This window comes from Protopterus annectens, chromosome 2.part1, assembly GCF_019279795.1.
Source record: "Protopterus annectens isolate FY-2018-M chromosome 2.part1, PAN1.0, whole genome shotgun sequence".
Taxonomy (NCBI): Eukaryota; Metazoa; Chordata; order Ceratodontiformes; family Protopteridae; genus Protopterus; species Protopterus annectens.
Genome location: NC_056729.1, coordinates 1791296742 through 1791323223, shown reverse-complemented (window position 1 = coordinate 1791323223; position 26482 = coordinate 1791296742). Strand labels below are relative to the sequence as shown.

Genomic DNA, 26482 nt, shown 5'->3' with positions numbered 1-26482 from the left:
AAATATCCCGTTATTCTGGGAAAAAAAAGCATATGTCATCCCAGTTCACAAAGGCAGACAAGATTACTCCGTATCCAACCACAGATTCATTGCTGTACTATCTCCCATTTCCAAAATATTAGAAACATGTATCCATTAGCAACTTCTGCAACACCTTGCTACCAACAATCTCCTCTCCCCTGCATGTCATGGTTTCAGATCTGAACACAGCACTGATATAACCCTCCTCAATCTCCTAAATACTGTTTACCCTCACCTTGGTCATCATTCCTTGACTGCATCTATATTCCTAGACCTTTCTAAAGCACTTGGTACAGTCTTCCACAAACTTCTCCTTACTGAACTGTCCAAGCTTGGATTTACACCCCCTGTTCTGTCATGGTTTCTCTGCTACTTCTCAGACAGGTCTCAGTCTGTTCTCTGGAAAGACACACATGCATTTTTCCCACCTTACAACCTAGGAGGCCCACAAGGCTCTGTCCTTGGCCCTCTCCTATTCAATATGACCTAAGTAAAGCTATAGACTGTGGATAAAACATACAATACTTGACTCCACACTTACAACTTTAGACATTACATCAATTAACAACATGACATAACTCAGAGCCTTCACTCAACTTGAACACTGGTTAAATAATGCAAATCTAATTCTCAATGCAAAAAAACCAAACAAACAAAAAAATAAACACCTCATTATATTCTCCAAGAACATATCCACAATTAACAAATCCTTTGCCATCATCTCCAACACCACCACCACCCTTGAAATAGTTGACAACACCAAACTCCTAGAGGTCATCTTAGACAAAAAAATTAACTTTTGACCAACACATCAGCTGTGCTGCTACCAAAGCAAACAAAACACTGGGTATGTTGTGCCGAACACAACAATCTCCGGCTCAACTCCAAACTGCCCATTCTGTTCCCCTGTTCTGGTGTATGCAGCCGCTATTCCAACTAATCGTAACAAAACCTCCATCAACAAACTCTCAACTACTTAAAAATTACTACATTTGCTACTAAAACACATCAGTGTATTTACTTCCATCAACTTCAATGTCTGGAACATAGTAAACTCCCATCAACTGCAATGTCTGTAATGTAGTAAACTCCTGGGCTATGTACAACTAAAAACTACATTTACATTTTTAAATAATCCCAATAGATGTTCAGCTATCCAAAACTTAATTACTCCCTACACTTCAACAAGAGAACTTGGATCAGTAGAAACACCTGGTCATTTATCTTCCCAGAAATCACTTTGGGGAAATTCTTATATTCATTACATGTTGCAAAACTATGGAACTCTCTCCTACCCCAACTAACTACTGAAATAAAATACATACAATTCCAGCACAACTTAAAAGTATACCTCACCTCCAGTTGGCACTGTCACTGTAATAACACCTTTTAAACTCCTCCCCCTCCCCCCTATATTCTGTGTACATTTGCCCCTGCTTCAACCTTTTTATGAAACTGAAATGCTCCTGTTTTCCTAATAGTAGTCCTCTTCTCTATGAATCTGTAACTCCCCCTTCAGTACTACTCCTCTTACCTCCCTCCGCCTACTTTTTATTCTTTAACACACAATTTGAGTAACTAAAAATTAAATGCTGCTGTTCTGTCAATCTTGTAACTAAAAGTTGCAATTGAAAATTGTAAAATATGTTGTTTTAGAACAAATAGTTTGTTAATTACTGTTTTATTTAACTGTTCTAATTTACTGTTCTGGAGGTTTTCTCACTGGGACTCTGCTGAAAATAGGTATTCTTTTGTTAACAGAGGGGGTGGAGCTAGGAACTAAAATTTCTATTTAAGGAGTAAACTAAAACATTTCAGAGCTTTACCAGAAAGGCTCATCCAGACTCTGCTACACTTTGCTGTGAAGGAAAGGTTAGTTTGCTGTTATTTTTTGTATTTCTGTATTGCCTTTCTATATTTTGAATACTGTAGTTTGTTTTCTTTACCTTGTGTTTTGCTTGCATTCTGTTTTAACATCATATTAAAACTTCAAAAGAGACCACAGCTCTCTCTGTTCTGAGTCAGGCAGAATTTTTCTCTCCCTCCCACCCATTTAAGTTGTCTTGTTAAATACCACTGTCTTTCTAGTTGCCCGCCTCTTATGTTAATCTGACCATATATCTCATTTCTCTCTACTTTCACTGGCTTATGTGAGTAATCACAAAACCATCACTTTTGAAATCCCACCCCTTCAATTATTTAAATTTATTGGCCATCCTACAGTATTTCATAGTACCAAAATACAAAAGTAACCACCCTTTCAGTCCATCTTGCTGTTTTAAAATAGTAACTCTCCACTAAACCTTAACTTTTTAAACAGGTAAAACTCAAGTTACCTACTTTCATATCTAACTTCTCTAGTGCACACTGCAGAGTGCATTCTTTTCAATCTTACCTTTAAGCATCCCTGTTACTAGCACTTTCTCTAATACCTAAAAGATCATCTCTACTTGACTCCAAGTAGACTTTTCTCTATCTGTTAAACCTAGCACTTGCTCCTACAGTACTTATTACCTTGATACGGCACTCTTATAGATAGCACCCCAAAAGGCAAACCCCCATTTCTCGGTCACCCACGTCCCCGGAATCTCTTTTAAAGTTTTTTGTCTAGTCCTTCTAGCATGTCGAGGATCAGTTGCTAGTGTCCTCTCCTGCTCAGCTGGTGAACCTGGGAATATTGAGGCAATGTTACAATTGCCTCATGTACACAGACAACCCTCTCCTCCTCCCACAAAACACAAATACATGCGAGAGATGCAACTATACGGCCAAACTGGAGGCTGAGCTCTCTCAACATAGGACTGGCAAGACCAGTCAGGAGGAGAAGGTTACCACACACACTATAGACCCAGTCTCACATAGTACCATCACAACCTCAAATCATACACATAAACACACAAAGACATACTCGGCTCTGATCAAAATCTACCAAAACAGCAGAGGCCACCAAAGCAGACACCCAAACAACCACCACCTCAGAACACAACACCTGCAACACATAGACCTCACAGTCAGAGTGTCAAACAGTCACAGCCCTTAAGGCCAAACACAATGCCAGACACACTAGTCATTGGTGACTCCATAGTCAGACACACTGACGTCCCGCTCACCAGACTGAGTAAGGAGAAGGTCACAGTAAGCTGCCTGTCGGGGGCTAGAATCCGCCACATAACACAAGCACTCAGGTCTCTCAACAGCAGGTACAAATATGACTCCGTCATTGTCCACGCTGGTGTAAGCGACCTGAGACGCACTCCTTGGACTACATGAAAAGAGACATTGAGGAGCTCTCTGATTATGTAGCCCAGGCAGGTATGACCCTGATCTTGAGCAGTATCCTACCTTCACCAAGAATGATGCCACAATACAGAGATAAGATGATCAGCTTTAACAATTGGCTTAAACTCTGGTGTCATTCAAAGGGGATCCAATGTCTGTCTGCCTGGGATGACATGCTGGACAAGCCACGCTGCTTCAAGGGACGGCTTGCACCTGTCACCCTGGGATTCCGGATATTGGCAAAGGCTCTTGCCACCCCATAGTGCCTTTTTAGGCAAGGCGCAAATTCTAAACCTACCACCCTAGAACACAAAAAGGAAAAAACTAAGGGTAATGCTGCTCAATGCCAGAAGTCTAAATCTCAAAATGCACGCACTCGAGGCCCTTCTCAGTATGGAGAACATCGATGTCTGTGCAGTGACAGAAACCTGGTTCAAGGCTCCTGAGAGCACCCCAGCACTATCAGGTTTTACCTCTTATCATGCGTTCCGCCCCAAAATCCGGACCATACCAAGAAAGGAGGGGGTATCCATATTCATCAAGGACACCCACACCTCAAGACTGGTGGCAACGCACGATGCATCGGAGACCATCCAGGTGCAATTAACCATAGGCAAGACTGCTCTGCAAATTGTAGCATGTTACAGGCCACCCTCACAAACTCAGGAACCTCACATGGCCTTCCTGAAAACACTAGAGGGATAAATGTATCACCAAACACCATCATACTAGGTGACTTCAATTACCCTAATATAGACTGGGAACACTACTCAAGCCCAAACACCCTAGCCCAAAAGTTCCTGGAATTCATAAACTCAAATGCCATGGAACAACTAGTCACCATCCCACAAGAGGAGAAAACATACTTGATCTCATCATCACGAACATGGGAGCACAATGTTCAACACCGAAGTATACCCCTCACTGGTGAGATCAGATCACAAACTAATCTTGCTGGAGGTCCTCATCCCACCCCACCTGAAATAAAAAGACCACAGTAAAGAACTTCTCAAAGCCGACTTCACACTTCTAAAGACTAGTGTGGTCTCCTTTAAGGCCCCCGAGCTGGCGGAAAACAGTACTCAAGCCGCTGAATCACTTACAAATGCCTTCTACCAGCACCTGCAGGACTGCATGGATAAGGCAATCCCAAGCAAAACAAAGACTCTTTGTACCAAAGGCAAGCGTCCAGTCTGGTGGACCCCAGCCATAAACAAACTCTACAACAAAAGGAGGAAGCTACTACAAGATAGAGCAAAATCCTTAAAAGGTAAGACACCCTTGATCACTGTAAGTAAAAAACTAAGCGCTCTCATAAAATCATCCAAAGCAAATTTTGAGAGAAAAATAGCTAAAGACTCAAAAGACAATCATAAGGCCTTCTTTAGCTATGTTAGAAACCTGGGAGGAAACTCCCAGATATGCTCAGAACTAGTTCAAAATGATGTGAAGATTACTGATCCTACAGACATTGCCAACATACTGGCTGACAGGTTCAGTGCAAACTTCTCCCCTCCCCCAAAAGGAGAGATATCTATACCAAGCGATTGCAGCCCCCAAACCTCTCCAACGCCCAAGTGAGAACTGCTCTCTCCAAAGCAAAAAACACAGCATCCATGGGACCTGATGGTGTCCCCGGCTGTGTGCTCCACGAACTCAACGAGAATTAAACCCACAGCTAGGACAGCTGTTTAATCATAGTCTTACCTCTGGATACGCACCCAGGAGTGGCGCACTGCAGCTGTGGTCCCACTTCACAAAGGCGGTGCCTCCACCGACCCTGGAAATTACCGCCCATTAGCTTGACAAGCCTTATCTGCAAAGCCATGGAGAGGATCATAATGGACCTCATAAATAAAGACATAGGGAATTTGCAGACTTTGGATCCATCCCAGTTTGGCTTTGTCAAAGGCAGATCATGCCTTCTAAACTTGGTTGACTTTTTCAAACAGTCACCAAAGCCATTGATGAGGGAAAGGCAGTCCATACAGCCTACCTCGATCTGGCGAAGGCCTTCGATACAATACCCCACTCGGGTATCATTGAAAAACTCATCAGCTTAAATGTTAACCCATACATCACAAGATGGGTTGCAAACTGGCTGAGTGACAGAACCCACAGGGTCAGAGTTGCTGGCGCCATGTCAGACTCAAAGCCTGTCACAAGTGGTGTACCACAGGGCTCAGTCCTAGGCCCACTCTTGTTTGGCATCTACTGTTCAGTACAAGCAAACACAGGAGGGTTATGGCTGACAAAGTTTGCAGATGACTGCAAACTGGGCCATAGTAGAAAACACATCTGAGACAGATATCCTTCAGAAGGGTCTCACAGAAACGGATAACTGGTGCCAGAGCCATGGCCTAAAGTTAAATGCCAAAAAATGCATAGTCATACCCTTCGGGAAAAACAAGGTTACCCCTAGCTACCAAATAGGTGGCAATCCACTGAGCACAGAAGAAGTTATCAGGGACCTGGGGACCCAGGTTGATAGTAGTCTGTCATTCGACACCCATGTAGCTAAAGTAGTTAGGAAGACCTTCTACATTGCCCACCTTATCATGAAGGGATTCTCATCTAGATCAAGGGAGGTCATAGTCTCCCTATACTCATCACTCATCAGACCAATGATTGAGTACAATGCCCCATTCGAATGTATCTGACCCGACACTTGCAGCAGCTGGAGAGGCCACAAAAGTTCCTCACCAAAAGGATAAAGGGTCTCAAACATCTGTCCTATGCTGCCCGACTGAAAGAACTCCAGCTCTATTCAGTCGCCACCGCTTGCTCAGAGGTGACCTTTGCCTAACATACAAGGCCATGTCAAACCCAGATTTGATGAATATGCTTCACCTCAAAAATCTAGATCCGTCAGAGCCACAAGGGCGGGACACTTAAATCTCGACACGGCTATTAATAGGACGTGCTGGAGGGATAGATTCATCACCCAAAGACTCCCTATGCTGTGGAATAAAATCCCGGTATATGTGAGGCAGAGCACCTCGCTGGCCTTGTTCAAGAGAAATCTTGACCAATGGATGGGAGATCGCAGATATACCCCAGGGATTACCTCAGTGTCACTGCTCGACAGAGGCACAGCAAAATAATGGGTATAGTTCCCCATACTAAAGGGGTGGCGTAAGCCACAAAACTATGGGCTAGGCTTGTAAATGCCCTCGGGCAGATAGCCTAGTATGAACCTATGAACCTATGTGAGAATAAATGTCAGACTATCCTGGTTAATAAATATAATGAATGAATAAGTAAGTAAGTACTGGAAAAGACTGGACTCTAGAAGCTTTCTAGAGACAACCGTGTCATTCTTTTTCAATACCTGTACAAGGAATTACATACTGGATTCTTTGTTTAGATCCAGGACTTGCTTTGCTAGGGCCATTCTTCAGAGGATCCTGCATCCCTTTCATTCATCTTCCTTGCCCGTAGGCTACTGCAGCAGTGGGAATGATGAACATAGTACAGTTGTGCAGGTTACACTGACCCATAACAGTACATGTTTGAATTACTTACTACTGCAGTAGCCGCACCTACCCACCACCTCCTACTGATGTATTTGGTTACTGCGTTTTGGTTAGTTCAGGGCGAGTACACTGCTTCCTATCTAGTACGCAAGAAAATTATTTTCTGCTCTTGACTGTTAATTTTCTCTCTTCAGGGCTGGCCAGTCAGCAGTCAGCGTGGATTAGAGGGGAGGGATCCAGAGCTTTTGTAAGCTAGCCAGTTTCTGTCTCTTGGGCAAGACACAACTCAGAGGCTACTGTAACAGTGAGGAAGTTGAACATCTACTGTTACAAGTAAGTAACTGTCACAACTGTACTTTATATATTTGTTAACAGGGATAAAACACAGATTTGTATAGACTATTTTCTGGTTCAGCTTGGGAATATGACTCCGCAGTAAAAAATGTATTTGGTTATTTGTTGAAGGGGAACACACTTTCCCTGTGGCACATTGTTTAAATACAGTGAACTTAGAGAGAAAGTGGACAGTTGATGCAGAGTTTGGATCCTACCTCCTCCTGTTAAATGCACATGATACATAGGGACACTATTGGGTTGGATCACACAACTAGGTTTATAGAGGCCCTGGTGGTTGTTAGCCGGGTATGTACTTAAGAACCTATGATCGGTCCTTAGACTGTTTTCTGGTTCAGCTTGGGAATTCAAACAAAACCTTGTGTGACTGTATTTAAACATAGTTGTAAAACTATTTTTTTAACATTTCTAACTTAATAAAGACAGCATTGGTATCTTGGATTGGGCTTTTTCATCGTGTAATTTAGACATTTGTTAACATTTTCTTTGTAGTCATTAAAGGTGTGCGTTTTAGCAGGAGTGGCACGTAATGATTTGAGCAGTTAATTTGCAGACTACTATGAGAGCACAGGCAGTGTTTACTGGTAAGAATGATCAATAACATTTTTCAAATTCAAAGTCTGTTGCATCTGCTACAAACTGGACATGGACAAAAAAGTATTCGGTAGTGACCTAAAACTTGAACCCAGAGGCCATGTAAACATGAGCATTGTGTTTTTATACATAGTAATACTGTGTTTTTCTTTTAGGGTTGCCTTAGAGACTCTGGATCGTTTGACTGAATCTTTAGATTTCACTGATTACGCTTCAAGGATTATCCATCCAATAGTGCGGACATTGGATGGAACATCGGAACTTCGCCTTACTGCAATGGACACACTTTCCTCTCTAATCTTCCAGCTCGGAAAAAGGGTAAACCTTTTGAACTGTTAATATAATATTCCTAAAATGATGCAGTCAAAATGTTTGTGATTCTTTTATGTCTCTAAATACATCTGTAAGGCAGAATACACTGGAAAATGTATAATGTAGACTGTATTCTGCTTTATGCATAAATGCTTTATGCTTTGTATTACCATAGGCTGGAGTAGACTTACTTTTTTTCTTTGTTTATTTATTTATTTTTTAACTTAATTCAGGATGTTAATATTTTAAACATTAAAAACAGTGACGCGTACATATACAGTCAGAAAAGAAAAAAAATTTTCTAACAGTTATTTTCATGCAGTATACATTTTAATAATCTTTGTTCACACAAGCATTGCATAAATTGTTCAATTCTTGCCTTCCCTTAAATTTCATTTCACCTCCTGAACACGCCCTTTCTGTTCCCACAAATTTAATTTATGTGTTTATATAGATGTATGCAAATTGCACATTCCTTCTTCTAAAGATCCCACTTACAGTTCTTTCTAGTAATTGCTTCAGTTAAGTTGGTTTATATTTTGATTTCCACTTTCTAGTAATTGCTTTTCTACAGCTGGTAACACTAAGCTTAGTAAGATTTTGCCCTGTCTGGACAATTCATGTCCTATATCCCAGTTCTGAAAAATTGTTTCTTTAGTTACAACCATTTGCTTCCCCATGATTTCTGATAAAATATTCTATAGGGAATATTTTAAAGTTTGCCGACAGACTGAATGGTCAAAAAAGATTCCCAGTTATCTTTCTCTTCCCCATCAAACCTCCAGCATTTACTATCTGTCTGAGAAAAAAATTATCTGAAGCCTGCTTGGGGTTCCAAGCAAAAATCTTAAATGTGGTCTTTGTTCCATACTTGGGAGCCATGCAGATGTCCTCTAATTGTTCCTTTGTAAATTGCTTTCCATTCTTTGTACACAGTGTTCTCTCATCTCCTCTAATTGAGACGTATAGTTATCAAGAAGTATTTTGTATGCCTTACTAATTAAGAACGACTTTTGTTCTAAACTCAACTAAAAACGCTACCTGAGTTTTCATTTACCAATCCCATGTCCCTTTTTCTTTGCCTATACTCTGTTGTCAATCCCTGGTTAGGGAAGGTAGTCTCGTACCTGCAGTCCAAATTCAGCTTAGCGTCATCGTACCTTATTACCCTTTCCCTTTCCTGTTATTTGCTCCCAAAACCTTGGACATTTTCTTCAGCATATTCCACCCCCCACGCCTATTTTCTATATCTTATTTGCAGTGATCCCTGTTGGTAAAGTCTCCTTTCTATGAGGTGAAGACCTTCATCATTATACTATTTATTTATTTAACATTTGTTGACCGGGAATGTCCGACTAGGTTCCACAGAGCCTGTTTTCAGCGGAGGCCCGGGGAGAAACGCTCCAGATGCATGTCTTTGGAATGTGGGAGGAAACCGGAGTACCTGGAGGAAACACACGCGAACACAGGAAGAACATGCAAACTCCACACAGAAGGCACCCCAGCCGAGAATCGAACTGGAGAACCTCTTGCTGTGAGGCGACAACGTTAACCGCTGCACCACTGTGCCGCCCATATATGGATCCCAAATGTCCCTAAAATTCTCCATTTCTATGTTGTTGGAGTGCTAGATTGTAATGATATTGTTAAGTGTGTTAGAGTAAGAGAAGATGATGGACCCAGTTCAGAAAGTCCTGTACTTGCCTGCAAGGTACAGTTGCAGTAAGCTTGGGCTTATTTATCCTATTACATTTCATAAGTCCTAGATTGTTTTGCATTATCAGTGTTTGGCTTAGCACATATCCATATCCTGGTAATGCTGAATTAGCCGAACTTCTTCTTGATGCATTTCAGAAAGGTTGTAAGCCATCTGCAGTGCAGCCTTAGGCACCCAAAATAGAAGTGTACTGTGCCCCAAACTTCCACAGACTGCAAGTTCATTAAATGCATTAATTTTGGTTTTCTAGTCTGTGTATATTTTATTTGCGTCTATTTTACAAAAATGAAATACCTAAACCATGCCAACGTTGCAGCATTTATTCTTATGGTCTCGATGTTTTAAGCATAAGCATTTAAAACATCCACCATACATTAACAGTATGTATAACATTGAATCCAAAGGCTGCAGAATACACCGCAGCTGAACTAAATCAGTTTGTGACACTCTTGCACATCACCAAGTGAATCCACCAATGGCAATAATGTATTACTGACATTTCTGTCCCTTTTTGGCTTCTTGTCAGTTGGTATACATTTCCTTAGCAACTGGGAATGTGCATCCTAGTGTATTGTAGCAATCACAGCAGTGCTATATTGGTTTCCTTAGCTGGTACTACTTTCAATATATTGTTATTTTTGTGCGTGTGGTTTAGTGCTTCGATAGCTGGAATATATTGATGTTAGGATGGACATTCCTGGTTGGTAAGGAACTGTATACCAACTGACAAGCCAAAAAGGGGCAGAAATGTCAGTAATACATTATAGTCATTGGTGGAGTCACGTGGTGATGTGCAAGAGTGCCACAAACTGATTTAATTCAGCTGCGGTGTATTCTGCAGCCTTTGGATTTGGCGTCAGATCCTAAGGCTGTGGATCGTGACTGGCAAAAGCATCGTGTTGGCTATGAGTTATACCCGTGAAGTACACATCAGTGTATTCTGCAGCCTTTGGATTCAATGTTGTACATTTTGTTAATGTGTGGTGCGATGTTTTAAACTTTTGTGCTTGTAACATTTCAGTCTGATGATGTCTTGTTCATTCTTCCTCATGATTGGGTCTCAGATCTGACTCTGCCACATTTTCCAGACTTGGATCTGACTCTCAAGCTCCTCCCTTTACCCATAACGCACTACACCAAACCCAGAACCTCAGATCTCATTTGCTGCTTCAGCGATCTGATGCAGATCTATGCTGTTGAGCAACTATTTGTGTGTTGGGTAAATAAGTAAGAACATTTTTCCAACCAGTTTTCTGCAGTTGGTTATATCTTGCTTTTTCTCCTCCCTCGTTAACTTTCAGAGCGTTGGGGCTTCCTGTATTCCTTTCTCTCTCTCCCTTTCATAGGAGAATTCTTTAGATAGGTCGCTGTTTGTTATAGTTTTTATGTGTATTACTAATGCTGTTATAGTTTTGCAACTTAAAATCTTTCATAGTTAAACTCTGTGATTGAAACTTTAGGTATTTAGTGGTGCAGTGCTAAACCGTGTGTGTGTGTGTGTGTGTGTGTGTGTGTGTGTGTGTGTGTGTGTGTGTGTGTGTGTGTGTGTGTTGACGGACTTTAGGGCCAGCTGTATATATCTTGTTGTTCTTATAGTTGGTAGTTATGTCTGACACACCCTGCCTGACCAATATGCCCCCAAGGAGTGCATCTACTGTTTAGGTGCTGATCACCTTAAGGCTTCCTGTGAAGTTTGTGCATCCTTTAACCCGCTCACTCTTGCAGACAGGTGCAACAAATTTATTTTAAGGGGTCTCCTTCCTTCACCTGCTGCTGAGGATCAGACCCCCCTCTAAAGCTTTTTTCTTCTTATTATTATTCTAAGGAGGATAAAAAGAGATCTCTCTCTGCTTCCCCGAGAGATCCCTTGGAGCTGAAATCTAAGACAAAGAAAACTTTGGATCCCACCTTCACGGATCCAAAGAAAACGGCCTTCTTATTGGATCCACAGTCCTCATTAGATCTGATGGAGGTAATTACAGTGTCACCACCTTCTTCCTCTGCTCTGGCATTAGATCCTAAGGCTGTGGATCTGAAAGCTCGGAGCAAGACCCCAAGTCATATATATGAAAATCTCATTCACCTGCCATCTCTTCTAATTTGAAGCATTCCAGACCTCCCTCGTCAGCTTCTTCCAGATCCTGTAGAAGCTGGTTTGAGGCAGATATGGACAGGATGATGAGGAAGTTCCTCAAGGCCCAGATCCAGATGGGGTTAATGTCTGCTCCATCCCTTATCAGATTAGTGAGCTATCCAGCCCATACCATTAGAACTCCTTCTCCAATAAAACCTCGACTTCAGAGTTACAGGTTTCAGGACACCCAAAAGTGCTTGGAAAACCCCCTTCTTTGACTCCGATAATGCCCCTGATCAGCCCTTTTCCTATCCATTCGGATCAGAGCAGATTTCGGAACTGAGACATTGGTGCTCAGTCCAGGGCATTGGGGTCGGCTCTTTCTTTGTTGGATTTGTCCCTTCCTGAGTGCTTCTGCCCTCAACTCTGGTCTGATTCCCTGTGGAAGCCACAAATCCAGGGTGAGTCCTAGCCATTTTCCCTTTAATGCCTCTGCTCCGAGGGAGGAGGAGAGGACTTTGCAGGGTCCGTCGGCTTTCCAGGTAGTGGAAAAGGTATTCTCCAGTAGTGGAGAACCATCATCTCATGTCCTGCAGCCTACCCTTGTATCTCCTTTGGGTCGTGGTCTCGAGGCTACTCAGCCTATCCTGAGTCAGCTTGCCCCAAGCAGCCTCCAGGATCTTCCAGCCCAGGAAGTATCCCCTTCTTCCGATACTTCCCCCATGTACCCCGCAGAGGAAGTCCCCCAGAAGAAGATGTCTAAAAGGAGGGACATCGACTCCCAGATGGAGTCATTAACTGAGGACACTGACATTAATGAGGGAGAAAGATCTCCTTGATCCCCACCTGATGATGTCTCATTCAGAGACATTCTAGAGATCCTGAAGCAAAAAGGTGGGTAGTCTGTCCAACCTCGTCCTTTTGAAGAGTCTGTGTTTTTTGAGGACTTTGGGGCAGGCCCATCTATGTCCTGGGTGATTCTCCCACTAGACGAGCTCGTTGATTTGGTTTCCTGCCGGGAATGGAAGGAACCGGATACCATCAAGCCCATTCCTAAATGCCCCAATAGGTTCCTTGTCCCACCATCTGACAGGAAACACTGGAGTAAAGGTCCTGTAGTTTACACCATTGTGGTGGCAACCACTAAGAAAGAACTGCTAAAGGAGAGTGCCAGTGTCCATCTGCCTAACAAGGACTCTGGAGCATTGGACAGGTTCAGAAAGTGCATTTATGCCTCAGCCACTTTTGCACTGAGGTCGTTAAATTATCTCTCATTTTACCTGGCTTGAGAGAGCTTTTAGCCCCCCTCACTGAGTCCATGCCTGCAGAGGAACTTAAACTTTTTTCCAAGCAGGCCAGTCTGTCTGTTTCTCACTCCTCAATGAGGCTAATCTGTCATGCAGCAGAAGGTACCTCATGGGCTGCTGGTTCAGGTCTGTTCATAAGGAGACATGCATGAATGAGACTATGTGATTTTGCAGAACCCTTTACAGAGTCTTTTATGACTGTCCCTTTTGATGACTCATCACTATTTGGGCCTTCTGTTAGAGATGCACATACCCACAGCGAAAAGGATGTGAATTATCCTTTCTGCTGTGGGAATCGAATTTTCTGTGCCTCAGAAGTCTTTTTTCTAGGAACCAGCACGGAGGTAAGAAAATGTGGTTCCCTAAATCCCAAGGACCTTTCCAGGACCCACATGGGGAGCCCTCCTTTAGAGGCAGAAGAGGAGGTTTTAATGGTCAATATTACCCTAGAGGCAGAGGGGTCTGTAGAACCAGGGGTTCAGAGATATGTTTCCTAACAAGACCTATTGGTGCTCCTGAAGCGGTGCTCAACTGTCCATCTGTGGAGGCAGTCGGAAGTCGAATTTCTTTGCACCCAGAAGCCTGGACAGACTTGAAAAAACAATTCATGGGTGCTAATCATAATATCCAGAGGCTACTACATTCCCCTTTTTCTTTTCTCCTTCAAACAGCAACAAGAAGCTCCCTGATGTGCCATCCAGTTAGGGGGATCAGGCAGCCCAAGAAATTCAAAAATTGTTGCAAAATAGAGTCATCCAGGAGGTCCTGAGTGAACAAAGAGTATATGGAACTTACTTCCACTTCTTTTTGGTGCTGAAAAAGACAGGGGTCCTAAGAGTCATACCGGATCTAAGCAGTTTGAATCTTTACGTAAAGAAGTTGAGGTTCCAAATGGTTACGGTTAAGTCTCTTCTGCCCCTGTTGCACATGGACAATTGGATATGCTCAATAGATATCAAGGATGCACACTAAAAAGTCTTTCGGCTTTTCCTGGTTAGGGGTCGCCACAGCAGAACTCCGGTCCGCTAATGATTGGCAGTGGATTTTTACGGTGCCGAGTTGCCAGCCCAATGCCCAACCTTCAAAGAAGGCACACACCCATTCATGCATGCAGCTATCTGCATGTCTTTAAATGTCACTCAGCCGTGGGGAGGACATGCAGACTCCACACAGAAGGCGCTCCAGCCAAGAATAGAATGAAAGAACCTCTTGTTGTGAGGCGAGAATGCTAACCACTGCACCACTGGGGCCTATCAAGGATGCAGACTATCATATCAGAATAAACAGGCGTTCCAGGAGATACCTGTGCTTTCAGCTGGGAGCCGATCACTTTCAGTTCAGAGCACTACCCTTTGGGCTCACCACAGCCCCCTGGTGTTCACCAAATGCATGGCACTTGTAGCAGCTCACACGAGACTCAAAGAATTCCGGTGTTTCCATACTTAAACGATTGGCTCCTCACCACCCCCACGAAGCATCAACTTCTCCAAGCCAGAGATTATTAGATTCAAATCTCACACTCCCTGGACATCACCATAAATTTAGACAAGTCCAATCTGACTCCTGTGCAGAATCTAGAATTCATAGAAACACAGTTAAACACGAAGGATCAAGTAGCTTCTCTTCCCCTTCATCGCATTGCAGCATTGAGGAGTCAAGTCCAAGAACTGTTAGCCCACCCATCCCCCTCTTGCATATCTAGTCTTTCAAGCTCATGGGTCAATGTCAGCAGCAATCTTTTTAGTTCCTCTAGCAAGGTTCTTTTTGCGAATCCTTCAGTGAACATTAGCAGTGCAGTAGTCTATACTCTAACAACCTCTGTCTGTTTCCATCAGACTGACACCTATCTGGAAAACATCATATTCGTTGGTGGATTAGTCAGATGACCTGTTTTTTGGCAGACCCTTTTCTACTCACCCCTGCAGTAGCTACAGTAACCACAGATGCTTCCCAGTTGAGGTAGGGGGTCATTACAAGGAAAAGGATACCAGGATGCACATCGGTGTCCTTGAGATGAGAGCAGTTCTTCTAACATTTATAGCCTTTCAGGACACACTCCCTCTGGGGACCATTGCAGTTCACACTGACAACATGTCTGTAGTCTGGTACATCGGTAAACAATGAAGAACCTGTTCATACCCTTTGTGCAGAGAGCCCATGAGGGTGTGCAGAATGGGTGATATCTTCACATCGCCTTCTGGTTGCAACTCACATTCCGGAGAAAACCAACTAAGCAGATTTTTCCTGATTCCACATGAGTGGTCCTTCATTCAATCAGTGGTAAATATGATTTTCAACTATTGAGTTCAGCCTTCCATGGGAGTCCCTGAGAGAAACTTTGGTGCATGATTGCCCTCTCCCCCTGATCTCTTTTATACCTATCCCCCCTCTTCTGCTGATCCTGAAGTTTCTTCAAAAGGCAAGCAGGCTGAAGAGATCAGTCATCCTCATTGCCCCCTTCTGGCCTTGACAGATACGATTCCTCTTATCTGGTCTCATCTAAAATATCCTTCGTGGATGCTGGAGGGAAGACAGGACCTTCTCTTACCCGCCAGGATTGCAGCACCCCAATCTTCATGCCATCAAGCTGACTGCATATATGTTCTTCGTGTTTCACTGTTGCAGTCATTAAATGTGGGTAATCTGCTTGCAGGTTGCCCTCAGTCGGCCTGATTAACAAAGTCTTGGGTCCTGCGTCGGTTGCTGTCCATTTTTCCATGATGGCAGGTCGTCAGGGGTATAAAACATGCAGCCGACGCCATTGCATCAGTCTTTATTACCGTGCTGTGCCCGAAGCAGAAGCAGTTTGCAAGTGCCGGTTGGCCAACTCCTGAAATTTTCGTTTTCGAGTTTCAGAACCAAAGTCTTCAACTTAAAGCTAAGTACCCGTTGAAACTTTTCTTGCTCCTTACCGATGTCAGTAAAAGTTAATAATTGCATTACTTGTGGAAAGCAAATACTTCATAAAGATTTTCATTCGTACTGTATTTTTTGCCTAGGCCCTGACCACGAAGTATCTTGCTGTCAGTTTTGTGCTTTATTTAATCAGCACACTATCTGTCGTTGGTATGTTTTTGCCTCTAAATATATCGGTTCTTGGTTTAATTATCCAGAAATGTCATCGTTTAGCCATCCGACTACTGGGATTCCAAAAAAACACAAAGATAAAGACAGAGACAGGCCGCCGAGGTCGAAAACTGCCACTGACACTTCTCCTAAGCCAGTTCGCCGGTTCTCAGTGAGGCGCTTTCGCACCCCCTGATACCTGCTACTTCTGATTCACAGGCCTCCACTGAGACCCATTCGCAGTCCGGTATGCCGCAAGATACTTCAACTATGGAACCCGCAGATGTCTCTACCTTGGATGGGTCCGGAGTCGCTGTGGAGGCACCGGCTTCTGAGGGTGAAGTCAGGCCTACTGACTTGCATATTAAATCGATGCCTCCTTCAATATTAAGGCCTAAATCTCGATCCATGTCTAAAAACCGATGCCCAGGCCACATGCTCAGGCCCCTATGCCTAAAAAACAAATGATAAAAATGGCTGAAGATCTAATAACTCTAATCAGGGGTAGTCAACCCCTCCCCCCGCCAAGAGGCCTAGGGCTGAGCTTGATTATGAATCTTCTGATCAGGATTCTGTTTCTTCTGACCTGGATTTGTCGTTACCTACTTATGAGGATTTTGATGTGGAGGATTCTATTCCCTCTGCATCCCCTCCTGAGGATTTTTCTTGTGGGGAAACCTTACATACTTTAAGGGAGCATTTTCACTGGGAAAGCCAGGAATTTTCTGATTCAAAAAAGAGGCTTAGGAATTTCCTTCTTCTACCTCAGCATAGGCTTTGGCTATATCGCCTGTACTAGACATTGTTGATTATGTTTTCTCTGAATCCAGTTTGGCCCCCGATTCCCTGCCTCCCACTCCTAGTAAACCTGACAGATACTACAGGGTTCCTGAGTCCCACAAGCTCCTTTTCAAAAATCCTGTTGCAGATCCAGAGACTATTTCTCAGGGGCCCAAGGGTATTAAGGCTTCTACTGCTAAAAGTCTTACCCCTTCTGATAGAGACACCAGGGCACTGAATAGATGGGGTAAAAAGGTTTATACTTCAGCAACCTTGGCAATCAGAGCTTTAAACTGCCAATTTCATATGTTAAAATATCAGCAACATGTCATTGGACTGCTTAAACAGAAAATAATGATGATTCCTGACTGTGTGGAAAATAAAGATTTACAGGATTTAATGCCTTCTGCTGAACAAGTTGGAAAACATACTTTGCAGTGTGGTTTTGATTCTTTAGAAGCCTCTTGCAGGGCTGCTGTTACTGGGTTTGTGCTTAGAAGGCATGCTTGGCTTAAGGAACAATCTTTGCCTGATCATGTTAAAGCTAAATTGTTGGATGCTCCTTTAAATCAGGACCGCCTGTTTGGCAACAAGGCTGAAGAAGTTCTTAAAAAGATGGAAGATAAAGCTAAATCTATGCAAACTGTTAAATATTTTTTACAAGTGCAACCTCCTAGATTTAGTAGGCACTGACCTACTAAGAATTGGTCCTTTCTAGTACCTTCCAGGTCTTCTCAGGCCAAACCCAGAACAGCAAAATCCCCAGGTTTCAGTCCCAGGGGACTCTCAGAACTAAACAGTGGGAGGCCTCCACTTCCAAATCTGGGAATAACAAGACACCCCCCTGTGGTAAACAGTCTCAATGACTTCCTTTTAAAATTTCCAAGCATTTACTTATCTTCTGACTGCCCCTTTGGGGGGAAAGATTGCCCTTCATGCAAAGAACTGGGAACTCATAACCCAGGAGAAATGGGATGTCCTTCAAGGATGCATCTGCAGTCCTAACATATGGGTTGTCCTGCCTCAGGCAGCCCTTCGGTCGGCCGGATTCCAAAGTCTGGGTCTGGCCTCGGCTGATGTCGTACTTCACCCGATGTCATAGCTGCTGTTAATTGGGTATAAAGGCATCAGTCGACGCCATTTTCCTCAGTCTTTCTTGCCGCGTGGCGTCCGAAGCAGAAGCTGTTCGCAAGTGCCGGTCGGTCAGAACCAGAGATTACTACTACCGAAGACTTCTAAAAAGCTAAGTACCCCGTTGGGGACTCTTTCTTGCCTCAGCCGATGTCAGAAAAAGTAAATAACTGTTTAACTTGTGGGAAACAAATGCCTCATAAGGATTTCCACTCTTACTGCCTTCCGTGCTTAGGCCCAGACCACGACGTAGCAGCTTGTTTAGCCTGTGCTTCCTTCAACTGACGGACACTTAGATGTCAGTCGGAGTTTGCAGAGGAGTTTTTCGGCCCCGCTTTTGCTTACAACATGCCGTCGGAGATGCCGACTTCACAATTAGCTAAAAAGCGTAAGGAAAAGGACCGACACTCGCGGTCCATGGTTTCGGCCGAAACCGCGGTTAAGCCAACTGCGAGTGTCTCGGTTTCGGCTGAAACCGAGTCCTCGGTTCTTCCTTCAGCCGAAAGCATGCCTCCTACAACCGAGGCCTCATCCAGCATGGCTGAATCTGCTACTGAATTTCCACCTGCTGTTGCAGGTTCTCAGGATTTATCAGATACTATTCCCTTAGACATATCTACTCCTGCACGTGGAGCTGCTAGGCCCCCTGCATCCATGTCTATCAAGGCTTTTTCTAGGGCTAAAGCAGCTAAATCTTCTAAGGCCTTGCCTGCTAAACCCCCCTCACACAGGCCTAGCTCTAGTACCCAAATGTTTAGCCTGGCAGAGGATCTCATTTCTTTGATCAGGGGATCCCAACCTCACCCTGACAGGGCCTCTCATCCCCCTCCAGAGAAGAGGCCTAGAGCAGAGCCCCCTGAGCCAGTTTCTACAGATTATTCCTCTGATGATTCAGAATACTCAAATCCTCCAGAAGGCCCTTATTCTCCATATGAGGACTCTGACGCAGAAGACTCCATTCCTTCTGCCTCTCCTCCTGAGGAATTTTCTTTTGGGGAAACCTTGCATGCTATGAGAGAACAATTTCAATGGCAGGGCCAGGATTTTTCAGATTCTAGGAAAAGGCTTAGGACCTTTTTACATTTGCCACAGCATAGGCCTTTAGCCATTCCTCCAGTACTTACAGTTGTGGATGATGCATTTAATGATGCTTGTACTGCCCCTGACTCTCTTCCCCCGGCCCCTGCTAAGCCCGACAGATACTACAGGGTCCCGGACACACATTATCATTTGTATAAGGCTCCTATTGCAGATCCTGAAACTATTTCACAGGGCCCCAAAGCTGTAGCAGCTGCCTTTGCCAAAAAACCCCTCCCCTCTGAAAGAGAATCTAGAGCATTAGAGAGATGGGGTAAAAAAGTTTATACTTCTGCTACTCTTTCGGCTAGGGCCTTAAACTGTCAATTCCACATGATTCAGTATCAGGAATTTTTGTTAGATCAGCTAAATAAAAAACTGTCCTCTCCTGAACCTATAGACCGTAAGTCCCTTCAGGATTTGGTACATAACACTCAGCAGGTCAGTAATCATTCCTTAAAATGCGGCTATGATGCACTGGCGGCTTCCTTTAGATCAGCTATGACTGGTACAGTGATCAGAAGGCATGCATGGTTAAAAGAGCAATCCTTACCAGACCATGTAAAGTCAAAGCTCCTAGAGGCTCCCATGGAAAAGCACAGTTTGTTTGGCTCCCCTGCACAGCAAGTGTTAAAGAAGGTGGAAGAAAAAGCAAAATCTGTCCAAACAGTCAAGGATTTCTTATAGGTCCAGCCTCCGAGGTTTAGTAGGAATAGGCCTTCGAAGAATTGGTCCTTTCCAGACACCACCAGAGCACAGAGAGGCAGAAATAGGCGCCCAAGAGGCAGAGGTCAATCCAGAGGTGCCTACAGGGGACGTCAGTGGCAGCCTAACAGCCAGAGAAGTACTGCCACAGATCCAGCCACTACCACTTCCACAGGACAGTCACAGTGACTTGGCTCTGATACCGCCTACCAGGGAACAACTAGAAGCACCCTTAGGCGGAAAGCTAGCCTTATTTTCAGTAAACTGGCATTACATTACAGGAGACAAATGGATTTTACAGACAATAGACAAAGGTTACAGGTTTCACTTCCATACTCTACCAAGGAAGAGAGGAATGCCAAACCTACCACCAAACCAAAAAACAAACGCTCTAGAACAAATTGACCACTTACTAAGGATGAGAGCTATAGAAAAGGTACCGTCTATGGAACAAGGACAAGGATTTTATTCCAGATTTTTCCTGGTACCAAGAAAGGAAAAGCAATGGAGACCTATTCTCGACCTGTCTGCTCCGAACACATATCTCATTGTTCCAAAATTCAAGATGCTGACCCTACAGCAACTTCTTCCCATGCTGGGCAAGGAGTCTTGGCTGGTGACTCTAGATCTCAAGGAGGCATACCTGCACGTCCCCATACGACCAGATTGCAGAAGATACCTCAGATTTCTTGCAGGATCAGAGCATTATCAATTCTCAGCATTGCCTTTTGTCTTATCTACTGCGCCCAGAGTATTCACGAAATGCCTGGCATCAGTAATTGCTCATTGCAGGCTTCAGGGAATTCAAATTTATCCATACTTGGATGACTGCCTGTTACAAGCGGACAACAAAAACAAATTAACAAAAGATTTGAGAAAGGTTATTCACCTATTGCAAGCCCTGGGATACACAGTCAACTTAAAAAAGTCAAGGCTGATACCATCCCAAAGGATAACTTTCTTGGGTGCAGAACTGGGCACATCAAATCAAATGGCATTCCTCACAGCAGAAAAACAAAAGCAACTACCACTCTATTTCATGGCATTAACAACGCAGAACCAGCTTACAGCAAGGAAAGTCCTGCAAGCCCTGGGTTACATGGCATCCTGCATAATATTGATTCCACATGCCAGACTACATATGAGGAAGTTGCAATGGTACCTAAGGAATTTATGGTCTCAGCACAAGCACAGCCTAGAAGCCCAAATTCCAATAATTCCATGCCTGAAGCAAGAATTCCAGTGGTGGGCTCAGGCCTGTCAATTGAACAAAGGACTCCCTTTCCACAGCCCTCACCCAAGCCAGACTATCACCACGGACGCCTCAGACCTCGGTTGGGGGGCACACATGGTGGGCAAGTGCATACAAGGCTTATGGACACAAGACCAGCTGAACCTACACATAAATCAAAAAGAGATGCTGGCAGTAAAACAGGCAATTCAGACATTCAGACCGTTTCTTCAACAAGGTCATTTGCTGATAAGGACGGACAACACCACAGTTATGTGGTATATCAACAAACAGGGAGGCACACATTCATATCCTCTATGCCGGATGGCAATGGACCTCTGGAATGTGGCCCTGAACCTCAACATTCAGCTCCAGGCCATATTTGTGCCAGGAAAAGAAAATATACTAGCAGACATCTTAAGCAGAACTACCATGGATGCCCACGAATGGATGCTGCATCCAGACATCTTCAAATCCATTACAAAGAAATGGGGACTACCAGGAATAGACCTGTTCGCATCCCCACACAACCACCAATTGAGAAAATTCTGCACAAGGACATACCACCCACTTGCTTGGAAGGTGGGCTCCCTATCCTTCAGTTGGGAAAACCTGACAGCATATGCATTCCCACCTCTTCCTTTGATGCACAAAGTGCTACTGAAGATCAAAGAAGATCACCCAAGGATCATCCTGATAGCTCCAGACTGGCCGAGGCAGCATTGGTACCCGCTACTGAGGAGTATGTCTCGGGCACACGCATGGCCTCTACCTCTAGTTCCTTTACTGCTAACACAGAACAACTTCAAAATCCTGCATCCTAACTTGAAAACACTGCAGCTAGCTGCTTGGAACATTACATAAAACAAAATAACCCAGATTTATCTCAAAGGGTTAAAGACATTATCCTGGAGGCTCGCAGACCCTCCACAAGGAAAACTTATTCAGCAAAATGGAAAAGATACCTCATTTGGAGTGCAGCAAAAGGAGAAAATGTATCACTGGCAAACATAGCTAACATCCTGGAATACTTAGCAGAGCTTTTCCACAATGGCCTGTCTTACTCCTCCATTAAGATTCATGCATCAGCAATTTCAGCAGAATACAACATGGATCCTCCAGTCTTCTCTCATCCTCTACTCAGGCAGTTTCTGAGAGGAATTAAAAATGTAAAGCCTCCAAGGAAGCCACCTTTGCCTACATGGGACCTAAACTTTGTGTTAGAAAAGTTAACACTTCCCCCTTTTGAACCAGCAGCAACAGCAGAATTACAGTTCTTATCTTGGAAAACTACTTTCCTGCTTGCAATCACTTCAGCAAGAAGGGTTTCTGAATTACAGGCATTAATGGCAGTACAGCCCTTCCTTATCTTCCATCAGGATAGAGTGTCCTTGAGAACTAATCCTACATGTTAAGTTGTCTATCTCGCCTTCATTCTTGCTGGATGGGTTCGGAGCCGACCTCGGCTCCGACTCGGCCACTCTAAAAGCTCGAGAGTTGGTTCCACCGGCTCGAGGCTCCCCTTATATCCCACAATGCTAGGCGTGAGTTACCTCAGATCTCGTTTGCCGCTACAGCGATCGAGGTGTTGGTTTTCTACCGGCTTCTTGGTGAGTAAACTTTCAGTAAAGTTAGTATACTTAAACCCCTTTATTTTTAATTTTAACTCTTGTTTCCCTTAGTTTAGTGGAATTCTCTCCCTTTTTTCTCTAAAATCCCGTTTCTTCCCAACAAGAACTTTATAAGTTCTTCCCTCGGGCCTTCAGGCCTTCTTCCATTCCCTAGTGGTGTGTGTGTGTTGTTTCTCTTAAATTAAAACCTTTGATAGTTGTTTTATTTTTTGAGTTAAAAATAAGATAGGGTGTAATCAGTGTGTTTGACTGGGTGTGTGTGATTACACTTTTTTTTCTAAGATGTCTAAAGACACAAAGGTCTCAGGCTTCAAGAAGTGTGATGCGTGCTGTCAGAAAATGTCTCCGACAGACGGTCACACTTCTTGTGTCTACTGCCTGGGACCTTTGCACCTGCAGGACTCCTGTGCTGTATGCCACGGCTTCAGTCCCAGGGTCCTGCAGGAAAGAAAGAACAAATTGATCCTAAGAGGTTTACTCAAGCCTGAGGATTCCCTCTCTGTCTCTGGGAAGCCCTCCAAGGCTTCTAGGTCCTCGGCTCCAGCTACTGAGCCGAGACCTAAGGCTACTAAACCTCCGTCTACATCGGCTCGGCTGGAGCCGATGAGTCTCAGTCTACAGTTTCTGTGGTTCCCTCGGCTCGGCTGGAGCCGAGGTATTAAAATTCCCTTGTCGGCTCCGACCAGACCTTCGGAGCCGACATCTAGGAAGAGATCTAGGTCACCATCCCTTGGCTCCGTTCATTCGGCTCCAGCATCTCCTCTGCTGTCTGAACGGAGCCATAAATCTCACTCCTCTAGGTCATCGAGGCTGTCGGATCATGACCTTCAGAGGGTAGTGAGTCGACTTCTTAAGTCCGAGGCACTGGCCCAAATGCTTCAGAGCCCGACTCATCAGTCGATGCCTGCCCCTGTCCATCAATATGTTCCTCCTCCGACTCCGTTGAGCTCGGAGCCGGGTCGTTTCGGAACCGAGACTGTGGTAGCGTCGGAGCCGACACAATTGTCTTCGGCTCCATCGTCGGCTCCGATTTCTTCCTTGGAAGAATCTCGGCGGACTTCCATCGTCGGCTCGAGGGTGAGTGGCATCGGACCCTTGTCCGACCCGCCTCCCTCTCGGGCTTCGGCGCTGAGTTCGGCTCCGACATCGGCCTCGAGCCATCACTGTCGGTGCCGAGGGAGGTTTTAGCTTTTGAGCGGGACCTCTGGCTCTGCCTGACAGGGGTGCTCGAGGTCATGCGGAGTGTGTTAGAACCTGGTTCTATCCCACAGTCGGCTCCGCCCCTCTTCGGTGCCTCAGGTCAAGTCGACTCACTCCCTCATCCCGGACCGCAGAGAGCCAGCTCCTCAGGAATCCCCTGGGATCTCATCCTCTTCCGAGGCCTCTCCTGTTTTGGCAGAAGAGCCCCTCGGAAGAGAAAGTGTAAGAGGAAACACATAGACTCACCTGAGTCCGTCACCTCTGACACAGATTTAGAGGATTCGAGGGTTCCCCGTTCCCCTTCTGAAGATGTCTCCTTTGCAGACATTCTGGAAATCCTTAAGCAGAGGGAAATTGGCCAGCCCTCAACCCTTCGGAGGATGAATCTGTGTACCTTGAGGCGTTTGGCTCTCGTCCTTCCACCTCCTGGGTGTCTCCCCTTTGACCCCCTCATGCAGGTGGTAGAAAAGGCATGGACGGCTCCTGATTCGGTGGACCCCACTCCCAGGAGACCCTCAAAATTCATAACGCACCAGCAGACAAGCAGTTTTTGACAAAAGGAGTTTCTGTGGATGCTATGGTGGTTGCTGCTGCCACTAAGAAGGAACTAGCTGATCCTTCAGTACCTGTCCATCCACCTAACAAGGAATCTAGGTCCATGGACAGGTAGGAAGCGGATGTTCTCGTCAGTGACGCTTTGCAATGCGTCGCTGAACTACCTATGCCATTTTACTCGTCTTCAAAGGGACTTGATCAAAGAAGCGAGTGACATGTTGAAGGATCCTACAGCTGCGGGTTTTCAAGATAAGATGAACACTCAGCTGGCTACCCTGAACTCCATAGCCAACTCCTCCATGCCTCCTTTCTTATGCGGCTGATGGAGCGAGCAGGGCCGCAGGGACAGGTGTGGCCTTACGTAGGCATGCCTGGATGCGGCTATGCAATTTTGCAGACCCCTTAAAAGCGTCTTTCACTAATTCCCCATTCGATGGATCATCTCTCTTTGGTCCTCAAGTGAAAGAAACCTTGACTAGGTGCGAGACTGATGGCAAGACTCTTTCTGCCGTCGGAGTCCGTTTTCTACTCCTTTTAGGCCTTACCCCAAAGGCCAGAAAAGTGGGAAAATGTGGTTCCGTAAACAATCTCAAGGGACTTAGCCTGACGACAGAGTCGGTTCCCGCCAGAGGCAGAGGGGAACAACAATGGTAGACGCCGCCCTAGAGGCAGGGGGTCCAGAACCAGGGCAATCGAGAAACTTTCTCCGATAAGCCCTTTCAGCATCCCTGAGGTGTTGCCCGACTGTCCCCCTTCGGGGGCAGTCCGGGGGAGATTGTCACTGTACCCAGAAGCCTGGCTATCCCTAACTCGAGACAAGTGGGTACAGTCCATCATTTCAAGGCTATTCCATTCCCTTTGTTCGCATTCCAAACCGATCAAAAAAATCCCTTCCAGATGTTCCACCCGCTCAAAGGGATATTGCAGCTTTGGAAATTTCAAAGCTGCTTGCAAAAAGAGCAATTCAGCCAGTTCCAGCAGACCAGCAAGGATCCGGAATCTACTCCAGGTTCTTTTTAGTTCCAAAGAAAACAGGGGACTGGAGACCAATTTTGGATCTCAGTATCTTGAACAAGTCGGTCAAGAAAACAAGATTTCGGATGGTCACGCTGCAGTCCATCCTTCCCCTTTTGGGAAAAGGAAACTGGATGTGCTCTATAGACCTTTAGGATGCGTACTATCACATAAAAATGAACAGACGCTCCAGAAGATTCCTCCGCTTCAGACTGGGGACCAGTCATTTTCAATTCAGGGCCCTGCCCTTTGGTCTCACCACTGCCCCCCGGGTGTTTACCAAATGCATGGCAGTGGTAGCTTCTCACCTGAGACGACAAGGATTCCAGGTGTTTCCATATTTGGACGACTGGCTCCTCACAGCTCCCACCAAGCATCTTCTTCTAATGGCCAGGGATTACACCTTTCGCATTTGTCAAAAGTTAGGCATTTCAATAAATTGCGAAAAGTCTGTTTTGTCGCCTTGTCGTACTATTACCTTTATAGGCAAATCTAGACACAGTCAACATGTCTAGACTAACAGATCAGAGAATAACAGACATACACAAACTGGTCTCACTCCTCTTCAGCAACAACAGAATCAAAGCCAGGTTAGTTCTGAAAGTGTTGGGAATTATGGCGGCTGCCATACCTCTGCTTCCATTAGCCAGATTCCACATGAGAATCCTTCAATGGATGCTCTTTGCACAATGGTCATACCAGCAACCTCCGATGTCCCACACCATTATGATTACGCAGGCATGCAGAAATCATCTTCTGTGGTGGATGTCTTCCCCCTCAGCTCTTATTAGGAAGACCCTTTGTTCCCTCCCCTCCGGTTGCTACTCTGACAACGGACGCCTCCCTGATCGGGTGGGGGGGCATTATCAGGGCAGGACTGTCCAGGGCACATGGCAACCAGACGAATGCCACTTGCACATAAATGTTCTGGAGATGAGAGCAGTGCTTTTAGCGTTGC

At 44.8% G+C, this 26482-nt stretch overlaps 1 protein-coding gene across 2 annotated transcripts in view; it reads left to right on the top strand.

Annotated features, from left to right (window-relative positions):
* The window catches only part of MTOR (mechanistic target of rapamycin kinase), a 4577509-nt gene that overhangs the window by 1429714 nt on the left and 3121313 nt on the right, over window positions 1–26482 (top strand). For both annotated transcript variants that reach the window (XM_044063218.1, XM_044063219.1), the window contains exon 23: window positions 7880–8042. In XM_044063218.1, coding sequence (XP_043919153.1) covers window positions 7880–8042 — 163 coding nt within the window. The remainder of the gene's footprint in view (window positions 1–7879; window positions 8043–26482) is intronic.